We start from the raw sequence: 21673 nt of genomic DNA on the forward strand, positions 1-21673 counted from the left end.
TGTCGGGACGTGTCAAAATTGTCAACCCTGGCAAATGCCAAGTTCTGTTGCTGATGCGACTTAGGTTTAAGGTCGAAACGATCCTTTGTTCTCTTCGAGCCACAGTTTTGACCATTCCAGCCATTCCTTACATCCAACGGCCTGGAACATGCCACATGTATAAAAGTTTGAATTTCAAAATTTAAATCTAAAATAGACCCCTTTGTTTTGGACACATCCACAACAAAGGACCAAAGTAATAAAAAATAACTAAATAAAGTTTGAAAGGTTGGCATGTGGTTTTTACCATCTATGCCTATTTTGGGTGACTCTTAGCAACCTAGTGTTACTATAATCTATAGTTACTCTAAATAAAATAATTATAGTTAGTTTTTTTCACACGCCCAACGAACGACACTTGACAGAGGACTATATATATCTCACTAGACGACACTTGACTAGAGCCATACAGATAAAATAAATACTCAATATAAGTGAGGGAAAGTATCTTATGTTGCATATTATTTCTGGTTGAAATTAAATTGGAGATAAGTCAATTCCTTAAAAAATAGAGAAAAAATTGTCGTATTTAAATTTTTTTGAACAATTTTACCTTCCGCTTTTAAGGAATGAGCTCGTTTGAAACGAACAAAGAGGATTTTATTTCGTTGCACCAAGAACCTTTCCCTCTTGCAAACATTTGTTGTATGAATTTGATCGTATAATCAACTACATCAACGGTTCATTTATAAATTAAATTACTTAGCTTACTTGTTCGACATACTTGAACCTTTCACATATATATATTTTCTCTGCCTTAGCGTCAACATTTATTAAAAAACAAATAAAAATAAAAGGCAATGGGCCCAAATTGCCCAATCACATTAACCCAAAATGAGAGTTGAGTATTTAAAGTTTTTATTTAATTTATAAAAGAAAAGGAAAATCATATATTTATTTATTTATTGGTTTCCATTAAATAGCATAGAAACCGTTGGGTTTCGCTTTGCGTGGTCAGGCGGAAAACTGAAAAAACAGACTACTCCGAAACCGTCGGGTCCAGCGTGAGAGAGATAAAGTGTAAAAAACTGCCCAAACATTGGCTCCCTAATCTCCGTTTGGGATTCGGGTGAAGATTAAACAATCAAATTCTCTATTGGGAGATCGATCGAGCTCGCTCTCGGCATGGCCATGGCGTTTCTTCCTCGGCTTCTCAGTTAAGCCCTCCTCTCCTTTCCAGGTGCTCATCATCTTACATACATACGTACAGGCGTACATTCTATTACTGCCTTTTCATTTCTCAGATTTGATGCGCTTTCTTTCTTTCTTCTTTTTTTCTTGCGTGTCTCCGTTGGTGTATTTATATGATCTACTTTTGTAATTGAGGGATCTAATATGATATTCGTATTCCACTTATATTCAACGTGTAATAGAAGGGAATGATCCTCATAGTTTCTATCCGGCCGGAGATCGTAACGGCAGAGAATGAGGGTGGTGAAATTAATGTCGTTGGATCAAGAAAGCTGATGATGCATTACGATGTATATTTTCGGTTGATTTCTTATCTGTGTTTGCATCATTTTTTCAATTTCAGCTGTGTTTGGCCAAAAATGCGGAGAAACTATTGAATGAAATTTGATTTGATGCAATTACTTTAGGAGTATAATGAATCTGTGTGACATTTTTCTTTGGTTTTTAAGATTAAGAAAGAAAAATCTTAATCCAGCATTCGGCTGTTGGCCAAATTACTCCAGTTGGGAGAAATCTGTATTGTGCTAAAGGTATTTGAAAAATTTCAGATGTGATCATCAATACTTGTTGGATTGTGTTACAGACATTTCTTCGATTATTACAGATTTAATTGTTTGCCTATAGGGATCTGGATTAGCTGAACAATGATGATTATTGATTAACTATCTCATGGCTCACATTTTTGTTCTCCGACTCCATGTTAGTGGAGGGACGGAATGCCTTTGGTGTTAACTTTTCTTCAACTTACACATACATGGGTTTTTGTCTTCAGATGCTTCATTTATGCGCATAGAGACTCGTGTATTTGTGTGCATGTAGTAGAAGATCATCTGATGAGATTGTTTCATCGGGAATCGGACACCATTGAGAATTCAATCCTTGGGTCGTCCTGTTCAGAATTGTGCTAAACGTTTGGCAATGGATGACAATGGTGGCAGCAAGGCGACAGGAATCCGGCAGATTGCTAAGCTAAAGGAAATCCTCCAGAAGTGGCAGTCTGTCACTCTTGGACCAAGGCCGAGCAGTCCGCCACCCGATGCACCTCATCAAAATCATGGAGGGGGCATTTCACCGGCAGTAAATAGGAGGCTAACCAATGTTATGTGTTGTGATTCGGACGAGGACAGCTGCCATAGCCCTGAACCACCAATCGACGTCCCCAAAGGCTATTTGGCTGTTTATGTTGGGCCGGAGCTCCGGAGGTTTATCATTCCGACTAGCTATCTCAGCCACTCCCTGTTTAAATTGTTGCTGGAAAAGGCTGAGGAAGAGTTTGGGTTTGACCACAGTGGCGGGCTCACGATCCCATGCGAGATTGAGACCTTCAAGTACCTTCTCAAGTGCATGGAGAACCATCACAAGGCTGATCATCCTCATGGCAGTTCAGGTGAAATGGTTCTTTATTGTCACTTTTCCTTAATAATTTCTTGTTGCTTTATAAATGCGTTTGAAATTTCTGAGTTCAAATTCTTATAGTTGACTGAACAATTGATGAAATAAATTCTTGAAGTTGCATCTGAAATCCCTTGATTTATTTTTACATTACATGATTTCTCCAGTGTGTAGTACTCTATTATGTTGTGATGCATGAGATGAGATCATATTGATTTACTAACCTCTGGATTTTGGTAATTTTGCAGCTGGAGATTCATTAACTGTTGAAGAGTAAGTAATTACACTGATATTTCTAATTGCTCCAGATTTTAGGGATGATTTTCTGGTGTAAAGCAGGGTCTCCTTGTATGCAGATTTTTTTTTGTTCATTCTTTTCGTTTGCATTGAAGTGACAAAAATAGTAGGAAGATTTAGTTAGAAGTTTTTCAGATGTATTGGGTCATGTACCAGGACTTGGTACTCTGTATTCTCTGTAATGGATTGTGACCTACGATCTGATGTTTGATTGAATATGAAACACGTTAATTGTTCAGCAAGCATATCTTTTATGTGATCCGCCCAGTTTATTCAATTGCTATCATATCATTGAATGTTTACAGTTGTCATGTACTCTTCGAAGTCACCAAAGTTTCTTGAATTTGACAATATGAGATTGGTATATATGTTCTCACCAATTGAAGACCGTTAGTTTGCATACTTCATTAATTCCCTAATTTACAATATCGATCTTAGAGCATCCATAATAAAATCCCTTTTCAAATTTTGAAGAATACCCCATTTTTTAATTGAAAAATAACTCTTTTTTTTTTTTTAATTTTATTATTATTAATTTTTAGAAGATACTTGCTATTAATTTTACTTTTATGAATAAAATTGGTAGGAAACGGGTGTTTAAAGCATCCAATGCGCGGATGTGTTATGAACATGCATTGAAGAAGTCAACAAATCAAGGGCCGTGAGGGAGAAATATCAAATATATGTGCTTTTTCTTTGAATAACCGACCGGTACATTACTTGTGAGAGAAAAGGTGGTTGAAAATTGAAATATGAGAGAGAAAGCATCATCGATCGTCTTTTTATTTATTTGTAAAAAGTTAATGTGGCTTCTCCTTCCTTTTGGCGAGACTCTCCCTCCCAATTGAATCCCATGAATGAGCTGTCTTAATTCCATCGCTGTGGCTTTATGAAAAAGCTTGTTTAATTGTGTTTAAAGGAGGTGAAGACTTGAGTGTGAGGATTGGGCAATTTCAATCTCTCTCCCAATATGCACGTGATTCTCAGGATCACACAGATTTTGCTGTCGTTCATAAATTATTTTTTAAGTTGCTTAGCCGTGGCGGCTATGATGAAAACAACCGCGCATGTCTGGATCTGAATACAAATATCTTCCCCAAAATCAAAACCGCTGCAAACATTAATATATACTTGTTATAACAGTTTTTTTTTTTTTTCTTTTTTTTTTTTTTTTTTTTGTGTGTTAAAATATTAATCAGAAAAATTACACTAATAAGCAATTACAGGCACCATGTGAAGCCAGATAAACATTTTGTGAAGCCTGTGATGCAAACCAAGAAAAGCCCATTGTCCACCCCCAATATATATATAAACTCCATTAGCTAAAATCAAAACCCCACGGATTGCCAGCGTGGCCTTTTGCCACAACAAATCCCAAACCCACGGATCACCAGCGTGGCAAAGGATTAATCCTTCGGATCGCATATAGAGAAATAGAACAAACAGGCTCCCAACCGTCAGATATGTACTGACCAAAGAGAAACAGCCCTATTGGCCTAAACCACAGCACACGGATCGCCAACGAGGCAAATTCTCGGGCTCCACACACTATAAATGAAATACCGCCCACTTCCCCTAACTTCACACCAAAATTCAAAACACAAGCGCTCCAAAGTTCGTTCAGTTTCCCTCCTAAAGCAATCTTTTTTGTTTCAAAGAGGTTTGAAATATTTTTATCCATGGAGTCCGGAAAGTCGGCGTCGAGGGGAGCCGGAGGAAGGAAAGGCGGTGAGAGGAAGAAGTCGGTGACGAAGTCGGTCAAGGCGGGGCTTCAATTCCCTGTTGGTCGGCTCGCCCGGTTCCTGAAAAAGGGTCGCTACTCTCAGAGAACCGGCACCGGAGCTCCCGTCTATCTCGCCGCCGTTCTCGAATATCTCGCTGCTGAGGTACTCTCTCGGATCCCAAAACCTTCGCTCTTTCTTGCTCTGTTTCTCTCGCGATGCGTCTTGCATTTTCTGTATTTAGAACTTTTTCTTTTGGAAGTTATGTTTGGCTGGTGAGATATTGGAGGAAGATGGGATAAGATCGGATATTTGAATATCAGATGCAAATGCTTTGTGTTATTTTCAAGCAAGACAAAAGAATTGTATCCCAAATTAAGATACACTTTTTCCTTGAATTTCTCGGCATCCAAACAGCTTTCCCTCTCTGGCTGTAAAAGATAGAAAATCGGGAAGAGCACTGATTTTTTTTTTTTTTTCTTTTTGTGGTGTGTAATGAAATGTAGGTGCTGGAGCTGGCGGGGAATGCGGCACGTGATAACAAGAAGAACAGGATCAACCCGAGGCACGTGCTGTTGGCCGTGAGGAACGACGAGGAGCTAGGTAAACTGCTCCAAGGTGTTACCATTGCCAGCGGCGGAGTTCTGCCCAACATAAACCCCGTTTTGCTGCCCAAGAAGATCGCTTCTTCTGATGCTGAGAAGGGCCCCAAGGCCTCCAAGTCTCCCAAAAAAGCCTAAGATTCTCTTGGTTTGCTATTAGGTCCTGCTCCTTTTTTGGAAATTTTTGGTGCATAGTTGTAGTTGGTAAATTTAAAATTATCCAATGGAAAGCTACTTGCTTTCTTACTATTTTGATTGTATGGCCCCAATCATGATTCCCATTGGGTATATGTTTATAACAATTCTGTGGGTTTTCCTAGCTCCCAATTTGTCCCCTGTAAAGTTAGTTCCCAAGAGGACATATGTTATGCAGTAATCAACTTGCCAAATTTTTTCATTATAATGGAGCCAACTTGTCGATGTAAATATCACATATACATAGTTATTCCTCAATTTAGCAGCAGTTAAATAATTGTTCAATAAAATATTTTTATATAAGTCAAAGATATTGATGTGATTATTGTAATGGTGCCCTTTAATTTTTAATGGACAATTATTTTGTAAGAGCGGGAGAATAATCAAACTATAATAATATTCCAAAATCTTCTCATCAACTCGATCAAGGTATTACAAGAAAGAATCAAACTATTACACTATACGGACTTATTGTGGGGCTGCCAAAAATCTTTATCTGTTTTTTTTTTTATTATTATTTTATTTTTGGTAATCGTCCCTTTCCCTTCTCCTTTAATGATTAGGGGGGAAAAAAAAAACTATTGCACTATACCATTCATAACTAGGTTTGGTTTCTCACAACGATCATATAAATAAGTCTATTGCATGCCACCGTGGATGGGTATAAGATTTGACGCTTAGAGACGGGGAGGAGCGAGAAGCCACTTGTTTCCTTGGATAAAAGTCATGCTCAAGAAAGGCTCTGCTTCTGCATCAGATAGAGTCTTTGCGTATTTGACGCGACCAGCTGGGGTTGATCCGGGTCCTTTGCACTTGTACTCTCCATAATACATGTCCCTATTGTATCACCACAATTAATCAACAATATCTTTCTGAAGCAACAACCTACTTAGACCCTTTTATCACATACAATTCATATATTAATTTAGACTACACCAAATCAAAGTTAAATTTGGAATATATGAAAACACCCCCCATAGAAAAGGTAAAAGAGAAGAAAAAAAAAAAGGAGGAAGGTTTGATAGCATACTTTTGAGTCTGGCCGCTTGCAATATTAGACCAGCCTTGCTTGTCGATGAGAGTACCCATGTCAGTATAAGCAAACACCACCCTTGGCGTCTTCCTCCATGCCCTACCAAGGTATGTATCGCCTGTTCCCAGTATCTTGCAATGGAGGAATACGAATCCGCTGTTATCATCAACGTTTTGCCTTCCTTGTGCTGTTATCACCCCCAATCCCTTTGCAACCGAATTTATTGTGGTGCCCTGTGCGCATATACCAACCATATATATCATCCATTCAAATTCAATCACATATGTATATATATATATACAGAGAGAGAGAGAGATATGAAAATGAAATAGGTAGGTAAGGTAGGTATACCAAGTAGACGGATTTGCCATTTCCAAAGATGAAATCAACGGTGCCTTGGATGTAGCAGTCTCTAAAGAAATGCCTGCCCATATCATCGCATAAGGTATCTTGGAACCCTATGAACTTGCAATTGTGAAATGCTGCCTTATCCCCTGATATCCTCATTGCCACCGCCTGTTGATCATTCTTTCGAGGATCTGGAGCCGGAGCTGAATTCTGTATACACCATACACAAATGCGATACCCTAGCCCATTAATTATTTTTCTCAACCAAATACATTATATTAATTACTTATTATTATTATTCTAAATATTTAATAAACTTGCTCATTTAACATAACATGCTAATTATGTTGCTAGCTGAACCCTGGCTAGGACCTATATATGCATAGATCGACCACATAAAAAAAAGAAGAAGCTGGAAACGCACCACAAATGCAATATTAACGGCAACGAAGTAGTTAGACTCGACGGTCACAGTGGCGCAGTACCAAGTGCCGAATTTCTTGGCTGTGCCGTCGTATGATATTATGGGCATGTTTCCCGGTTCCCCATAAAACGTGATGAACGGCTTGGATCTGTCAACTTTGACCATCTCCCTGTATTCACCCCCACCAATCTTTATAATCACTCGCTTTGTATTTCCTGAAGGGACGCTCTTGACCGCGTCGGTGATCGTCTTGAAGTCTCCGGTACCGTCTTTTTTGACCTTGATCACCCTGACGTTAGCCTTGTTCTCCGCAATGAGGAGGGCATTGTCTATAGACTTGGATGCTGAGACGTCGTTGAACTCTCTCATATTGCTCTTAATCCACGACTCCAGCTTTGATGTTTCCGATGGAACCGTGACCGGGACGGACACAACCGTTGGGAGGAGTCGGAGAACGAGCAGGGTGGCTAGAAACGACGCCGTGGCGGCAAAATGCGTCAGTTTCAAAGCCATTGCTCTTGGATTCTCGATCTTTTTGCCTTCGGGAGGTGTGTCTTGTGTGTGCATGCGTGTATGGTATTTATATGTGAAACAGAATGAACGCCGGGAAAGGTAACGTGAAGTTGTACGTGCATTTCGCTTAGGAATGGCCAAATTGCGTTGGTTCTGTTTGGGTGTTAACAAAACGCAGCGGAGAGAGAAACAAAAAGAAAAATATATAGGGCCAGCGATATTTTAAGAATTGGAATTAATACTTTTTTTTAGGGCCAGCGATATTTTAAGAATATATTGGAATTAATACTTTTTCTTTCTTTCTTTTTTATTTTTTTATTTTTTTTAGAGGTTGGAATAATTTTTGTTAGATGTACGTACGTATAGGTTATGCATGTTACAGTTGAAAAAGTAAGAAGATGTTGTTACGGTACGTCTATATATTAGTGGTGGTTAAATTATGGAAAAGCAATGTTACATATGATCACACAAATATTTTATAATAGTTAATATTGAATATTTTTTTTATTAATAAGAGGTGATTCAAGAGCTAACTATTAGCCTATTAGACATTGCCATGTCAGTCTTGTGAGATATATATATTTGTAAGATGTTTATGTGATATGTAGCATTACTATAAATTGATTAGAGAGAAAAAATCACAACTCTAGGGAACCTTGATTGTTGGAATAGAATGATGGACTGTCCGAACACTTGTTCGATCAAATAGGCTCAAGCAGACAAGCCTCTTGCTCAAATATTAAAGCCTTAATTATAAGAGACCTCTCGCAATTGCTTACCTAATTATACGGGATCACAATCTCAATTTGATTGGTCATTAGTATGTCATATAAAGGGTTGGCAGAAAGATAAAGCAACATTGCCCATTGCCAGAAGTTATGTTTGTAGTAAATAGCTCTTATCCAAAAGACTTCTGATACAAACTTAGGTAGGTAGAATTTACTTTTAAAAGTTGACTTGTAAAGAGTTACGTGGGATATTTATGATCATAACATTTATACTAACGTGCTTATGAATCCAACGTTCGCAACATCCCATTTTTAATAGCCCATAAGTCGCAACTCGAATGTGTGATGTGGTGCTCGATTTTGAAACTAAATAAAATAAACCTCATATAGAATTAACTCACCCTCGGAGACCGACTTGTTAAGAAAATGTGTGTTCAAAACCTTATATATACGTAATTGAGATTGCACTTCAGCCATATGAAACAATTAAAGATCATACAAACTTCCTAGATATTCCTTACTAGGCTTTTGAAGGAGGGTGAGTTTTACCTTGGGTTAATTAAGTGAGGATAAATGATGATCTATTAATGCTTAAGATAGTACTACACGTATGAAAGTGCTAGGGTGATTTTCGAAGTTTTTTTTTGCAAGGCCCTAAGGAAATAAGATTTTTGGTAATTTGTAAGTACTTAAGTTAATTTTTGAAGTCTTAATATAGGTTTAGGAATTTAGTTATGGGTTTTCATTTTCCTAAATCAATATCATATTATCAAAGAATTGAAATACGATTAATAATTTATAAATCTCTAAATAAGCTGGGAATTCCTAAAATGAGTTTGAGAATTTACTTAGCTTTATCCTCCACGCCCATCATTCTTTCTTGCAATTAGTCAAAGGAATGTGTAGTAGCTTTGGCAGGGGCGCGCAGGAATGGCAAAATGTGTCATGCCGATTGTGGCCGGGTATGCTCTTTTGACATAAATTGAGTGTAATAACCCCTTTCCCCACAAATGTGGACAACATTTCTCCTTATGAGAAATGCTACTTTGTATTATTTCAGCATTTTTCAAATAACGTAGCATGCTAATTCACCCTCAGATCAATCTTAATAAAATAAAAGCAAGGGTGTGTTTAACATGTCATGTCAGCTAAGTATGCTAAACGAATGCGGAGAGAATGCAAAGTATAATTTCTTCTTATCTAATTGTGGTTACTATGCCCGAGAGCTTGTAAGATTCCTTATTGTATTTATTTATATTTTTATAGAAATTTCAAATTTGTATAAAATTGGAAGAAATGTAAAAGAAAGAGATGAGAATAGAATGAAATTGGCTATTTGAGGTAGTCAAAATGAGTAATTATAGAAGTCTCACTTGTATCACTCTAAAAATGAGGTGACTTTTAAATTCATCATTTAATCAAAATCCAATAATGATCATCACAAGCTTAATAGTGGTTTTAAAAGCGACATCATTCTTGAAAAAACACAAGAGTGATACAAAAGAGACTTGCAGGATTACTTAGCCAAAACCGCCGGTTTAGAATTGTATTGAACTTGAACTTGGTAGATTACAAAATGATACAAAACATACGTATTTATATACATTTAGCTAGGTCGACTTTTATTCACATGTGCTAATTCTCAGCCTATCAAGCTCTAACCGTCCAACCAACAAACTTATTTACAGTTGCAGCTCATAATTAACAACCTAGTTCACTTATTCAATTCACACAATATTAATGTGATACTCTCAACTAACCATTAAATTAATAATTATTAAAAAAAAAAAAAAAATCAAGGGTTGGTTCATACTGCAATGATGTACAGTATTGTAAAATATTTGTGAGATAAAAATATAGTAGATAGCATTCTCCCACTATTAAATCCATTACAAATGGAGGTCTTTCGTCTTTCTCTCCTAAAAGCTTTGTCTTTCTTCTGGCCCATCTCTCTTGATTTTCCCTTGTAAAACCCATCCGAAGAAGAGGCCGGAGGGAGCCTCCCTCCCATCTCCTGCGCGTGCTCACCTTGCGTCGCTGCCAATGCCATCACAATCCTACCCCACTTTTATAGATCCTCGGCTTTCCCTCCTTTCCCACTGGATCTCCATAATTCTGCCTAACAGCAACTCCATTTTGTTACCCAAAGAAGACCGCTTCTTCTTGGATCCTCTTGTTTTGCTATTAGGTCCTGCATGGTCTTCTTAAATTTTTTGGAAGTTTCTGGTGCATAGTTGTAGTTGGTAAATTTGAAATATCAAATGGAAAACTGCTTGTTTTCTTACTATTTTGATTGTATGCCAATTTCACCCAAATCTTAATTTCGTAAAATTCAGAGTCATTTAGAAATTAGAACAAAACAATCCTATGGGTATATATATGTTTATCCTTTATAGTCCAAAAATGAATGGGCAAGCTTTTTATTCCGTTGAAGAGCATTCACATTGGTTTATATAAATTTTTATGCAAAATAGTTAACAAAAACCCACTTCATCTAGTTTGGCTAATGGGTTTTGAAAGGCACCATACATCTAACTATCTATTCTTTTTCTATATCATTTAAAATATTTTTTTTTTCTTCTCTTTTTTCATCTCTCTCTATTTCTTTTCTAAATATTGTATTTTTTCGACCGTATTTCTTCCAAAATCTTTTTTATTTAAACGGTCATTTTTTTAAAAAATGGTTATATATTTTTCTAACGCAATAAACTTTCAATACGATTACAAACTGTGTATGGATGTGTATCAGCACACAAGTACGTTAATCAATGACAAAAATCATTGCTTCAAAAAATGAGAGGGAGAGAGAAATAGTAAATAAATTATACGGATACGTGAACAGGTCTACAAGTGCATCTAAAATGCAAAACGCTAATATGATATGGGGGCACTTTTACTAATTTGCTTAGTTATTTTGCATACAAGTGCAATATGGTTAATCCAATGTGAGTGCTCGATCTAATGATTATAATATTAGGCCCTTTAATTAGTAATAAAAGGTCAACGTATTGTATACCTTTTTAAAGTCTGTTTAGTTGTTTAATTCGTTTTTAGATTGAGTCTCAAAAGAAGAAGATTTTGAATTTGACCCGATAGTTTCAAAGCTTCAACTTTTTCTCCATTTTACCTTTTTCCAAGGCTTTTAAATTCAAGATATTTTTCTTCGTTATACCTTGTTTTTGTGATATATATATATACGCATGACAAAAAAAGAAATTAGGGGTATGGGATTTATTTGCTCCAATACTCTTGAGTCTTGGCCTCCATCATATATATATATATATATGCACGACAAAAAAGAGATTAGTGGTATGGGATTTTTTTGCTCCGCCAATACTCTTGAGTCTTGGCCTCCATCATATATATATATATATGACAAAAAAGAGATTAGTGGTATGGGATTTATTTACTCCACTACTCTTGAGTCTTGGCCTCCATCATATATATATATATGCACGACAAAAAAGAAATTAGGGGTATGAGCGAGATTTATTTGCTCCAATACTAGCTAGTACTCTTGGCCTCCATCTCTCTCATTTCTTGCCTGAATTTCTTACAATTTGGGGTTGAAATTGGAGGGAATCCTAATTGCCGGGATTGGACATCCCTTATTTAATTGACTAAATTATTTTGTCATTACAAGAAAGCTAGAATCATGTCAAACAATTACATTTTACCAATCCCAAGTACCAGGTTTGGTTTGTCACAACGATGAGGACGAACATCGATCCTATATATGCATATAATAATATATATGCATGTCGTTTGCATTCCCTGTACGTTGGTATAATAATTTGATGCTCACAGGCTGGGAGGTCCTTGAATCCACTCGCTTCCGTCAATAAAACTGGTGCTCAGGAAGGGTGCTGCTTCATCATCACTAAGAATCTTTGCAAATTTGGCGCGTCCTGAGGAGCTTGCCCCTGGTCCTGTGCACTTGTACTCTCCATAATACATTTCGCTAAAGTATCAAAACCATCATCACAATTAATCAACAACAATAATAACATTAATAATAATAATAATGAAAAAGGCAAATTAAAGTTTGGTAGCGCATACTCAGAGGACTGGCCGCTTGCATTATCAGACCAGCCTTCCTTGTCGATGAGACTACCCATCTCAGTATAAGCAAACACGACTCTGGGCATCTTCCTCCATGCCCTACCAAGGTATGTATCGCCTGTTCCCTGTATCTTGCAATGGAGGAATACGAATCCGCTGTCATCGCTAGCATCTTCCCTTCCTTGTGCTGTTATCGTCCCCAATCCCTTTGCTACCGAATTTATTGTGGTTCCCTGCGCGCATATACCAACCATGCATATATATCATCCATTATTCAAATTCATTCACATATATATATATAGAGAGAGAGAGAGAGAGAGAGAGAGGGAGAGAGATATTTGGTAGGTAGGTGTAGGTAGGTACCGTGTAGACGGATTTGCCATTTCCAAAGATGAAATCAACGGTGCCTTGGATGAGGCAGTTTTTAAAGAGATGCTTGCCCTGATCATCGAATAAGGTGTCTTGGTAACCTATGAACTTGCAATTGTAAAATGCTGCCTTGTCTCCTGCTATCCTCATTGCCACCGCCTGTTGATCATTCTGTCGAGGATCTGGAGCCGGGGCTGAATTCTATAAACACAATAAATAAATACCCTACGTTATCATCAGGAATATTCATACGTATACTGATATACATACACAACCAAACCATTAACCATGCAAATTAAAAGTAAGTAAATAGGAACCCACGTACCTCAAAGGCAATGTTGACGGCCATGAAGTTGTCAGACTCCACGGTCACCGTGGCGCTGTAATACGTACCGTATTTCTTGGCTGTACCGGCGAACGATAGCGTTGGCATGTTTCCCGATTCCCCGTAAAACGTGATGTACGGCTTCGACTTTTCAACTTGTATCTTCTCCGTATACGTACCCGGACCAATCGATATAATCACTCGCTGTGAGTTTCCTGATGGGACGCTCTCCACGGCCTCGGTCACCGTCTTGAAGTCTCCGGAACCGTCTTTTCTGACCTTTATCACCTTATTGCCGCCGCTACCCTCGTCGTCGGTCGTTTTGAGGGTCTGCCCAAACGATTTGGTTGCTGAGTAGTGTTTCATGTTGCTCTGAATCCATGCGTCCAGCGGTGATGTTTTGTTGTTCGGGACGACGGAGACAACTGTTGGGAGGAGTTTGAGAAGCAGTAGGGTGGAGAAAAACGATGCCGTAGCGGCATAATGAGTCTGTTTCAAAACCATATTATATTATTGCTCTTGGATTCTCTTGTTGCGTTCGTGTGTGGTATTTATATTAACGGGGGGAAATGTAACGTGAAGTTGTACGTGCATTTCGCTTACTACTTGCCAAGTTTAGTTGTTTTTGTTGGGATTTTTTTTTTTTGTTTTTTGTTTTTAGGTTGGAATAATTTTTGTTAAGAGGTTGTTGGTTAGGGTTTCTGGGAATTACATGTTAGTATTACCATTGAAAAAGTGTTGTTACACTACTGGTCAAATTTGGATAGGAATGCTATGTACCACACAAAAATTCTATAAATATTTTACCAATTAATTAATTAGTTAATGTGGCAAGGTCTAATAATTTTATTTTATTTTATTTTTTAACAATGACTAATCCACTCAAGCACTTTTCAGTGGATTACTCATTGTTAATCCACACAAAAATAACATCTGTTTTATGAGGCGTCGTTCATAGTCAATTGAGTTATTCCTTGAAACTAACATTAATCCTGTTTGAATAGAGATCTCACAATTAATTGCCTACTGGTTGTAAAGATCCCGATCCCTGATGGGTGGGTTTAGGGCCCTCCTCGTAGCCTCAGCTTGGGCCGCCAAGGCTGTGAGGATACGTGGAGTCACAGCTGGATATATTTGTGGACGCCATCTTTAAACAATTGAACTTAAAAGGCCCATCTCTAACTTATTATTCAAATGGCTTTGTGTGTGGCCCAATGCCCGAGGATTATTTCCAGCCAGATCAGAGGAGGGCCCAGGTAGTCAGAGAGTAAGCATGCAAGAGATATTATTAACCATCAAACTCAAACCCTCAAAATTGGACAACTCCTTAGACGTACAGCAATGTCAAATCAAAACATCTGAAAACATTCATCACTCTGGACAACTGGTTGCAACTGGAGAGGGAACATTCTTCAATTCATAAGCTAGCTAGCTAGCTATCGTCGTATTAAAGGGTTGGCACTTAGCAGAAATTACATAAAAAGCAACATTGCATGCCGCCAACTTAACAACTTTCTAGGTATATATTCCTTAATTAATTACTAGGTTTAATTTCCTCACTTTGAAGGAGAAGGCCAGGAGTCTCTCACCTTGGGTAAATCAAGGAAGGGTGGATTCATAAGATGATGATCTATTAATGTTTAAAGATAGTATGAAAGTGCTAGGGTGATTTTCCAAGTTTATTTATCAACCATACTCTTTCCATATCTTTTTCTTATATATAACAAAAAAAATCCTAAGGAGATAGGATTTATATATGATAATTTATAGTAAGTGGTCAAGTTTTTAATTTGTAAGTCTTAAGAAAGGTTTAATTATGGGTTTTCATTTTCCTAAATGAATATCGTATTATCAAAGAAATACGATGAATAATAATTTAATTTATAAATCTCTAAATTAGCTGCTGAGCCAGAATTCCTAAACGAGTTTAAGAATTTACTCATGCTTAATTGCTTATCCTTCCCGCCCATTCTTCTTGCAATCAGTAGGCAAAGGAAAGTATATATAGTAGCTTTGGCAGGAATGGCAAATTGGCCGACAGCTTGTAACATTCATTTCCTCTTTGTATTTAGGTATATTTTTATGGAAATTTGTATAAAATTGTAAGAAATGCATGTAAATGAAAGAGATGAGAATATATAGAATGGAGTTGGCCAAAACCTCCGATTCAGAATTGTATTGAACTTTCACATGGTTGATTACAAAATGATACAAAACAAGCATATTTATTTACATTTAGAAGGGTCTTTTCTTCACATTTGCTAATTCTCAGCCTATCAAGCTTTAACCGTCCAACCAATAAACTATTTACTAACAATTCACTTCACTTTTTTTAATTTACTAAGAATAATGCTAAAAACTATTTTTTTTTTTAATTTTATAATTATTTCACAATATTGATGTGCTAGTTTTAACTAATTTTTAGATCAATTTTGTTTAAGAAGAAAAAAAATCAAGGGTTCGTTAATACTGAAACAACAACATTATAAAATATTTGTGAGTTAAAAATGTTGTATATTACATAGCACTACTCATCTACTATGAGAACTGTTAATGTCTAAGGGTTGATTACATCAAACGCTACAATGATACTCTTCTTCAACAACTTTGGTTTTTCTTCTTTCAAGGCTTAGAGTACTAGTAACAATTTCCTTTTGATTTTCTCTAAGTCTAGGTCACAAAAGCTACTTTTTGCTTATTTATGAAAATATATTTCGCAATAGTTTCCTTTACTTTTTTATATACCATTAAAATATTATTTTTTTACAAAATATAAATTCCTTACCTACCCTCACTTTTTTTTCACAAAATCTCAATATAATCCCTAATTAAAGACAAAAGGATGAAAGAGAATAAGGGAAATTAAGAGAAATGTGTATATTAAAATAATATATAGAGAACCACCTTTAGTTCCATACATATTGGGAAATACTGTAGCAAGTAGCAACCCTTGAGAGTTGATTAATTGTAAAAAATCTGATATGAGTAAATTTTTATGATTGTTTTTGAAATTTTTCTTAAATATAAAGAATGAAATGACATATAGAGCATCTAGCGCTCTCTCTTCAAATTGCCTTATTAGGCTGCCCCTTTCTTAGCCTTAGAGCTAAGAATTCAATCGACCGGGTGAATTATTTGAACAATTTTCAATGGTTTTTAATCACTGTTTGGCTCTCATATTTTGTGTTTTTTATTTCATGTGTTTTTCTCCTCCCCTTATTCCATTGTACTTGATTAGAAAAAGACAAAAAAATCATAGCGTTTATCACGTCTCTAGGCCTAGACTCCTATAAGCATATCCAGTGTGGCTCATTAATGTTCCCACTCACCAGAAAAGGACCAGGGATGGCATCACCTAACTAAAAAGCTGACTCCAGACAATAATAATAGATTGATTTATCATTTACATTTAGAGTGGATCATTAGAGCATGATATGGAAGGTTAGTGTGGATGAGAATATAATTGAAATCCATCAATAACATTTATAGAATCAACCAAGAAATAAAAATAAAACTCTATTCTCAATATATAATTTATCACTAACAAATAAAAGACCAAAGCATATGTTTTTATAGGGTGTTGGACCATTCAAATTGTACGTAGCCTATTAAAACAGGAAGCTAGCTAGAGACCCGTTTGAAGGAGATCGAGGAGGCTTTAGTGCTATTTGTTGTACATTAATAGAGAGAAGTAGCCTGCTATATATATATATATATATATATATAGAAACTACCTCTCACTCCCTGGCCTTTGCTGATGATTGATCACGTAGATTGAGCAAGTTATGATCAGTGAAGCAAACAAAACGACATTGTTCTGTGTAGGCTGACAGTTATCCGTATTTCTGATTCCACATGGCTGCCGCACTATTTTCTTTGACCTCTCTTTCTCTTTCTCTTTGTGCTGGGGGGAATGAATATTGAATATTATTGAATAGAACCCACAGCTTTAGATTTAAATGGTGGGATGGGAACGTGGGAATTTAGATTTGAGACATCACATGCCATGTGTTGTGGTTATGAGGTTGTGGAGTCTAGTGGCGACCACAAGCTATGTGGAAAACGGAAATACATTGGTCGTTGAAACTTGAAAGGAACCCATGTATAGCGGCGTCTTCTCTCTTTTTTCCTTTATTCCATGGACTCTGCAAACCACGTATTTACTAGCTAGCTACACAGAAGCCAACTCCCATGCCACCATTCCTCACATGTACATCACCACTCTTTCGCAAAACATTTTTGTCTTTCTTATTGTAGCCGAAAATGTTTGATGTCATACAAAGTTTTAAATTTTTTGTATTACAAAGATTTTTATCTATCCATTCCAAGTGAAGAGATGAGCAAGAAATTTCTTTTAGTCATCATGAATATTTCTGCGGATAAAAGCAACTAAAAAAAAAAAAAAAGGGTATAAAAGGTAGCATAGCACCTTCTCTCAAAAACCTTCTTATTTCAAAAACATTAATTATTCCAATACCATGTTAACTTGAACATCAGAGTGCCTCCAATCTCCCATGTTATCATGATAATGAGGTTGATCTCATTTTGGAAAGATCCAGGTAGGGCCTTACAGAATCGCGAGAACAGTAGTCGATGCCATTATATGTTATGGCACTTGGTATGCAGATTAAGGCCACCTGGGGCACTGGGCAGTGTGGTGACGGTCTTCTCTGTTTATCTACAAACTGACGCTTTCTTTTCTTCTCAGCACTTGTCCTGTTGGTGGCCAAAAAACCCCACACGCAACCCCCCGCATATACTAAATATGCTGTGGGCCGTGTACACAAATGTTGCCTTCCATTCCTTCCCATATCATTTCGTCCCATCCCATTCATCTGTATTTGTGTTTTTCTTCATGGTATCTTTTGTCTTCAGCCTCCGACACAAAACATGGGTCATCGTTTTATCTTTAATGCCTCGTACGTGGAGAAGTATATTATTTGAGGCAACATTGTCCTGCTTTAGATGGTCGACTGAGTTGGTACAGCATGTTCTTAGAAAATTATTGAAAATATATAAGCAAATCAAAATTATTAACTAATTAAGCTCAAGGAGAAAATATTATCAACTATATGGTCCTCTTACAAGTTTATGCCAATTCAAGGACCTCACAAGCAACTAATTAAAATGTTCTTCCCAACTAGTCCGGAATCAAAATAAGAATTCGATCTATATATACATGCTGCTGTGAATTTGTCTTAGCTCAACAATGAAATCAAGAGGCGAGCTAGGGGATCAATCATAGTTAGATATGGCAATTTGTGTTTGTGTGTTAAGTTTGGATTTTTCTGAGGCATGCGTATACAATTATATATATCAACCATAATCTGACTCCTTAATACTAATTGCCTGATAATTTTGTGTTGGATTTGTGGGTCGTATAAGAAATTGTCAACCTTAAATGCCGCATGTTGAATTCGAGTTGTATCGAAATATAGGCATAAGACTATATATGTTAAACATAATCCGATTTATTTAATTAAATGGGTCCGATTCCTCGCCTCCAACCCATTAATTTTGTGTTGAGTTCATGTCGAGTTCTCGAGCGTGCCAAAAATTATCAACGTACTCTAGTCATAGCCCTCCTGTCATAGTTACATCTATATTATCATTCCAAAATGATTAGCCTAATTACAATTGAAGCTTTCAAAAATCACTTCTAAAAAGCTCAATCTTACTCGATAAGAAACTAATATAAAACTTAGCGCTCATAAATTCTTTTATAATTTATAACCAATAAAAGCTAGAACCTTAAATCTCACACCATCGTAAAATAGAATCATCTCAATTTCAACAGTAAGAATTTAAATTTGTGCCTCTAACTTTATATAAAAAATTAATATTTGCATGTCTTTTAAAATAATTGAATAATGTGAAATCATGTAGTTTGTTAGAGCATATGATGCAGAAACTTAAAATGCTGATGATGATGATGATGAAATTGAAATTAATTTCTTTGAAAAAGAAAGGTTAGCTATGAAATCATGAATAACCAAAGGTAGACATATAGAGACCAAAAAGTGTTGGAGCGCATTCATAAATATTGGGGACAAAAATTCCATGAGTAACATGGACTCGTGAGGTGGGGGGTCGCCTTTTTTTTGAAGAGCCAAAATCTGATTTATCGACCCGCTTCCCACGTGGGCTGGTCTTCGGCCTACTGACTGACCGAGGTCACTCTATTGAAAGACATAAATGCCCCCCAACGGGGCAAGCGTATCAATCCAAGTATGATTGGGGCATCTTTTCATCAAAAGCCGCGAATGACGGCCTCCAGCTTTGTCGTCTTCGATCCTGACAAAGTAGGCAGGTCCAAGGGCATTCCCGTCTTCTTCTTTTTCTCCTCTTGAAGTTGTTAGCACCGTTCGTCCATTCTCCATGAACAAGTGCCTTTTTTATTTTTTATTTTTACCTTTTTTGGCCTTTTTCCTTTGCTCGCGCGCGCTAATGTGTAAATTCCCATATAAAAAAGAATATTTCAGACTCCAAATCACTATCCGTCAAATATCTTTGAAAAGCTACTTTTCTCTGAGCTTCTTCTTTTTTTTTAATAAAAAATTATTTCACTTTGTGTAACAATGAAGCCACATAGCGATCGATCATCTTTATATTGATTTTTTGTTTTACTGATCGACCCACTTAGACTTTGTCCTGCACTTTTTTGTATCTGTTCAAAAGCAAGCATGGGATAGTCTCAATCAGTTTAACTTTTCATGCCTTACTTATATATTCCTTTGTCAACCTGCGGTTCTTTCGTCTTTAATTAACTAGATTAATCTTGATCCATCCCCTATTCTTTACAAAATTACTATCTCAAAATGTAGTTTAATAGGGTACTGTACATTTTAAAAACAACAAAAGGAAAAAAACAAAGAAAGAAAGAAAAGATAATAATATTGTATAAGAAAGCAGAGCATTGTAGGGTGGCAGTGGCAGCTTGGAAACGCGTTACAGGTACTAAAGCGTGGATTGGGCGGATTCCATGCCATGTCTAGCTTCCACTTTGCAATATGAGGTCTTGAATATATTAAAGAGGTCTGATATCGAACCAGCAAAGCAAACAAATAGGCCGTGTGTTGCGTGTATATTGCAAAAAGCATCTCGAACAACCTAATGATTAGCACAATAAACTATACACTTGTCACTTTTGGAGTAGAATATTGTAACAAGTCCAATATATATACTAAACCTACTCAACTTTAATATGGACCTGGGGTTAATTAAGGTGCTTCCTTAAAAGTTGTTGACTTCCCTGCTGTCTCAGAATATGGACATTTTCTGCACCTCCCTTTCTTACTGAAAAAGTGGCCGTTTTTGTTTTTGTTTTTTACATGTTACTTGCATGGCGAGCTAGAGATAGATCCCGTGCAATTGGTTGGTTTATTACCCTACAATAAAGCTAGGGCTGTAAACGAACAAAGCCACCTGTGAGCTCGCTCGGGATCGGCTCGATAAAGCTCGGCTCGTGCCCGAGTCGATTATTAAATGAGCTGTTTGTGGACACAAAACTATACTCGATTATTAAACGATACATACTCATATAAAACCCGGCTCGCTCGTTTAAAGTTCGTGAACATACTCGTATAGGAGCTCGACTCGTGTATATATATATATATACTTATTAAATAGTTTATATATTATAAATAGTATTTATGCTTATATAGTATGTAGCATAAATACTAAATATATATAGTTAAAATATTAATAATGTAGTCATACAATGTATAACTATTTATAGTTAACTAGTGTATTGTCTGTATTAAACTAAGTTAACTAATTAGTTAATTGGTTTAGTTATATATATAGAGAGCTAATTGGTTAATATAAAAAAAAAATGTTAGATAATTTGTATATATAATAAACGGTTTTTTTATCAAAGTTGACCTCAATTTGTTGGTTGGGAAGTAAAACGTTTTTACTAATATAATTTGTCTCATTGGGAAGATGAGTTATTTAAGTTAATATTATTATTATTATTATTTTAAAAAAAAGTTTGTATTAGTTGAGCTAGCTCGGCTCGGCTCACCCGACTCAACTCGGCTACTAGGCGAGCTCGAGCTCGGCTCGCACAAGGAATTTTCCTTGGTGAGCCGAGCCAAGCTTAAATTTCGGAGCTCGGCATGAGCTCGGCTCAAGCTCGAGCTCGTCAAATTTTTAAATGAGCCGAGCTTGGACAGCCCTGGCTCGCCCAAGCTCGGCTCGTTTACAGCCCTAAATAAAGCAACTTCACTTGAGAGATTGTTCTTGTCCAAAATTTCAAATAATTCGTAAAACAATTTCATTGCACGGGATCTAAATCCACTAGTCCCAACATTATATTGCTAGGACAATATTGACTAATTAATTAAATGCAAATGTTATTTTTGCCTAAAAAATATGTTAGTTTTGCACCCCTCTCTCTTGTGGTCGTGGATCCCATAACACAATAGAGAGG

General features: G+C 36.5%; 4 protein-coding genes across 5 annotated transcripts; 2 read left to right on the forward strand and 2 right to left on the reverse strand.

The window, feature by feature from the left end:
- The first annotated feature begins 1014 nt into the window (after positions 1 to 1014).
- On the forward strand, positions 1015 to 3150 carry LOC132166480 (auxin-responsive protein SAUR50). 2 transcript variants are annotated; one of them, XM_059577298.1, is made up of 3 exons: positions 1015 to 1219; positions 2003 to 2617; positions 2871 to 3150. In XM_059577298.1, the coding sequence occupies exons 2-3, from the start codon at positions 2149 to 2151 to the stop codon at positions 2897 to 2899; spliced, it is 498 nt and encodes a 165-aa protein (XP_059433281.1). In that variant the 5' UTR covers positions 1015 to 1219; positions 2003 to 2148; the 3' UTR covers positions 2900 to 3150. The 2 variants fall into 2 exon arrangements, with proteins under 2 accessions (XP_059433281.1, XP_059433282.1); XM_059577299.1 differs by having other exon boundaries at positions 1015 to 1195.
- Positions 3151 to 4508: 1358 nt separating this feature from the next.
- Positions 4509 to 5561, forward strand: LOC132165720 (probable histone H2A.5). The gene is made up of 2 exons (XM_059576392.1): positions 4509 to 4805; positions 5147 to 5561. The coding sequence occupies exons 1-2, from the start codon at positions 4599 to 4601 to the stop codon at positions 5378 to 5380; spliced, it is 441 nt and encodes a 146-aa protein (XP_059432375.1). The 5' UTR covers positions 4509 to 4598; the 3' UTR covers positions 5381 to 5561.
- Positions 5562 to 5906: 345 nt separating this feature from the next.
- On the reverse strand, positions 5907 to 7835 carry LOC132166495 (putative pectinesterase 63). The gene is made up of 4 exons (XM_059577319.1): positions 7243 to 7835; positions 6822 to 7028; positions 6468 to 6703; positions 5907 to 6274 (listed from the first exon to the last, which is right to left on the reverse strand). Exons 1-4 carry the CDS (start codon positions 7807 to 7809, stop codon positions 6115 to 6117), a joined length of 1170 nt encoding a protein of 389 aa, XP_059433302.1. The 5' UTR covers positions 7810 to 7835; the 3' UTR covers positions 5907 to 6114.
- Positions 7836 to 11998: 4163 nt separating this feature from the next.
- LOC132165233 (putative pectinesterase 63) lies at positions 11999 to 13743 on the reverse strand. The gene is made up of 4 exons (XM_059575716.1): positions 13240 to 13743; positions 12909 to 13115; positions 12543 to 12778; positions 11999 to 12444 (listed from the first exon to the last, which is right to left on the reverse strand). The coding sequence occupies exons 1-4, from the start codon at positions 13741 to 13743 to the stop codon at positions 12285 to 12287; spliced, it is 1107 nt and encodes a 368-aa protein (XP_059431699.1). The 3' UTR covers positions 11999 to 12284.
- Positions 13744 to 21673: the final 7930 nt, after the last annotated feature.

The sequence above is a fragment of the Corylus avellana genome, chromosome ca11, assembly GCF_901000735.1.
Source record: "Corylus avellana chromosome ca11, CavTom2PMs-1.0".
Taxonomy (NCBI): domain Eukaryota; kingdom Viridiplantae; phylum Streptophyta; class Magnoliopsida; order Fagales; family Betulaceae; genus Corylus; species Corylus avellana.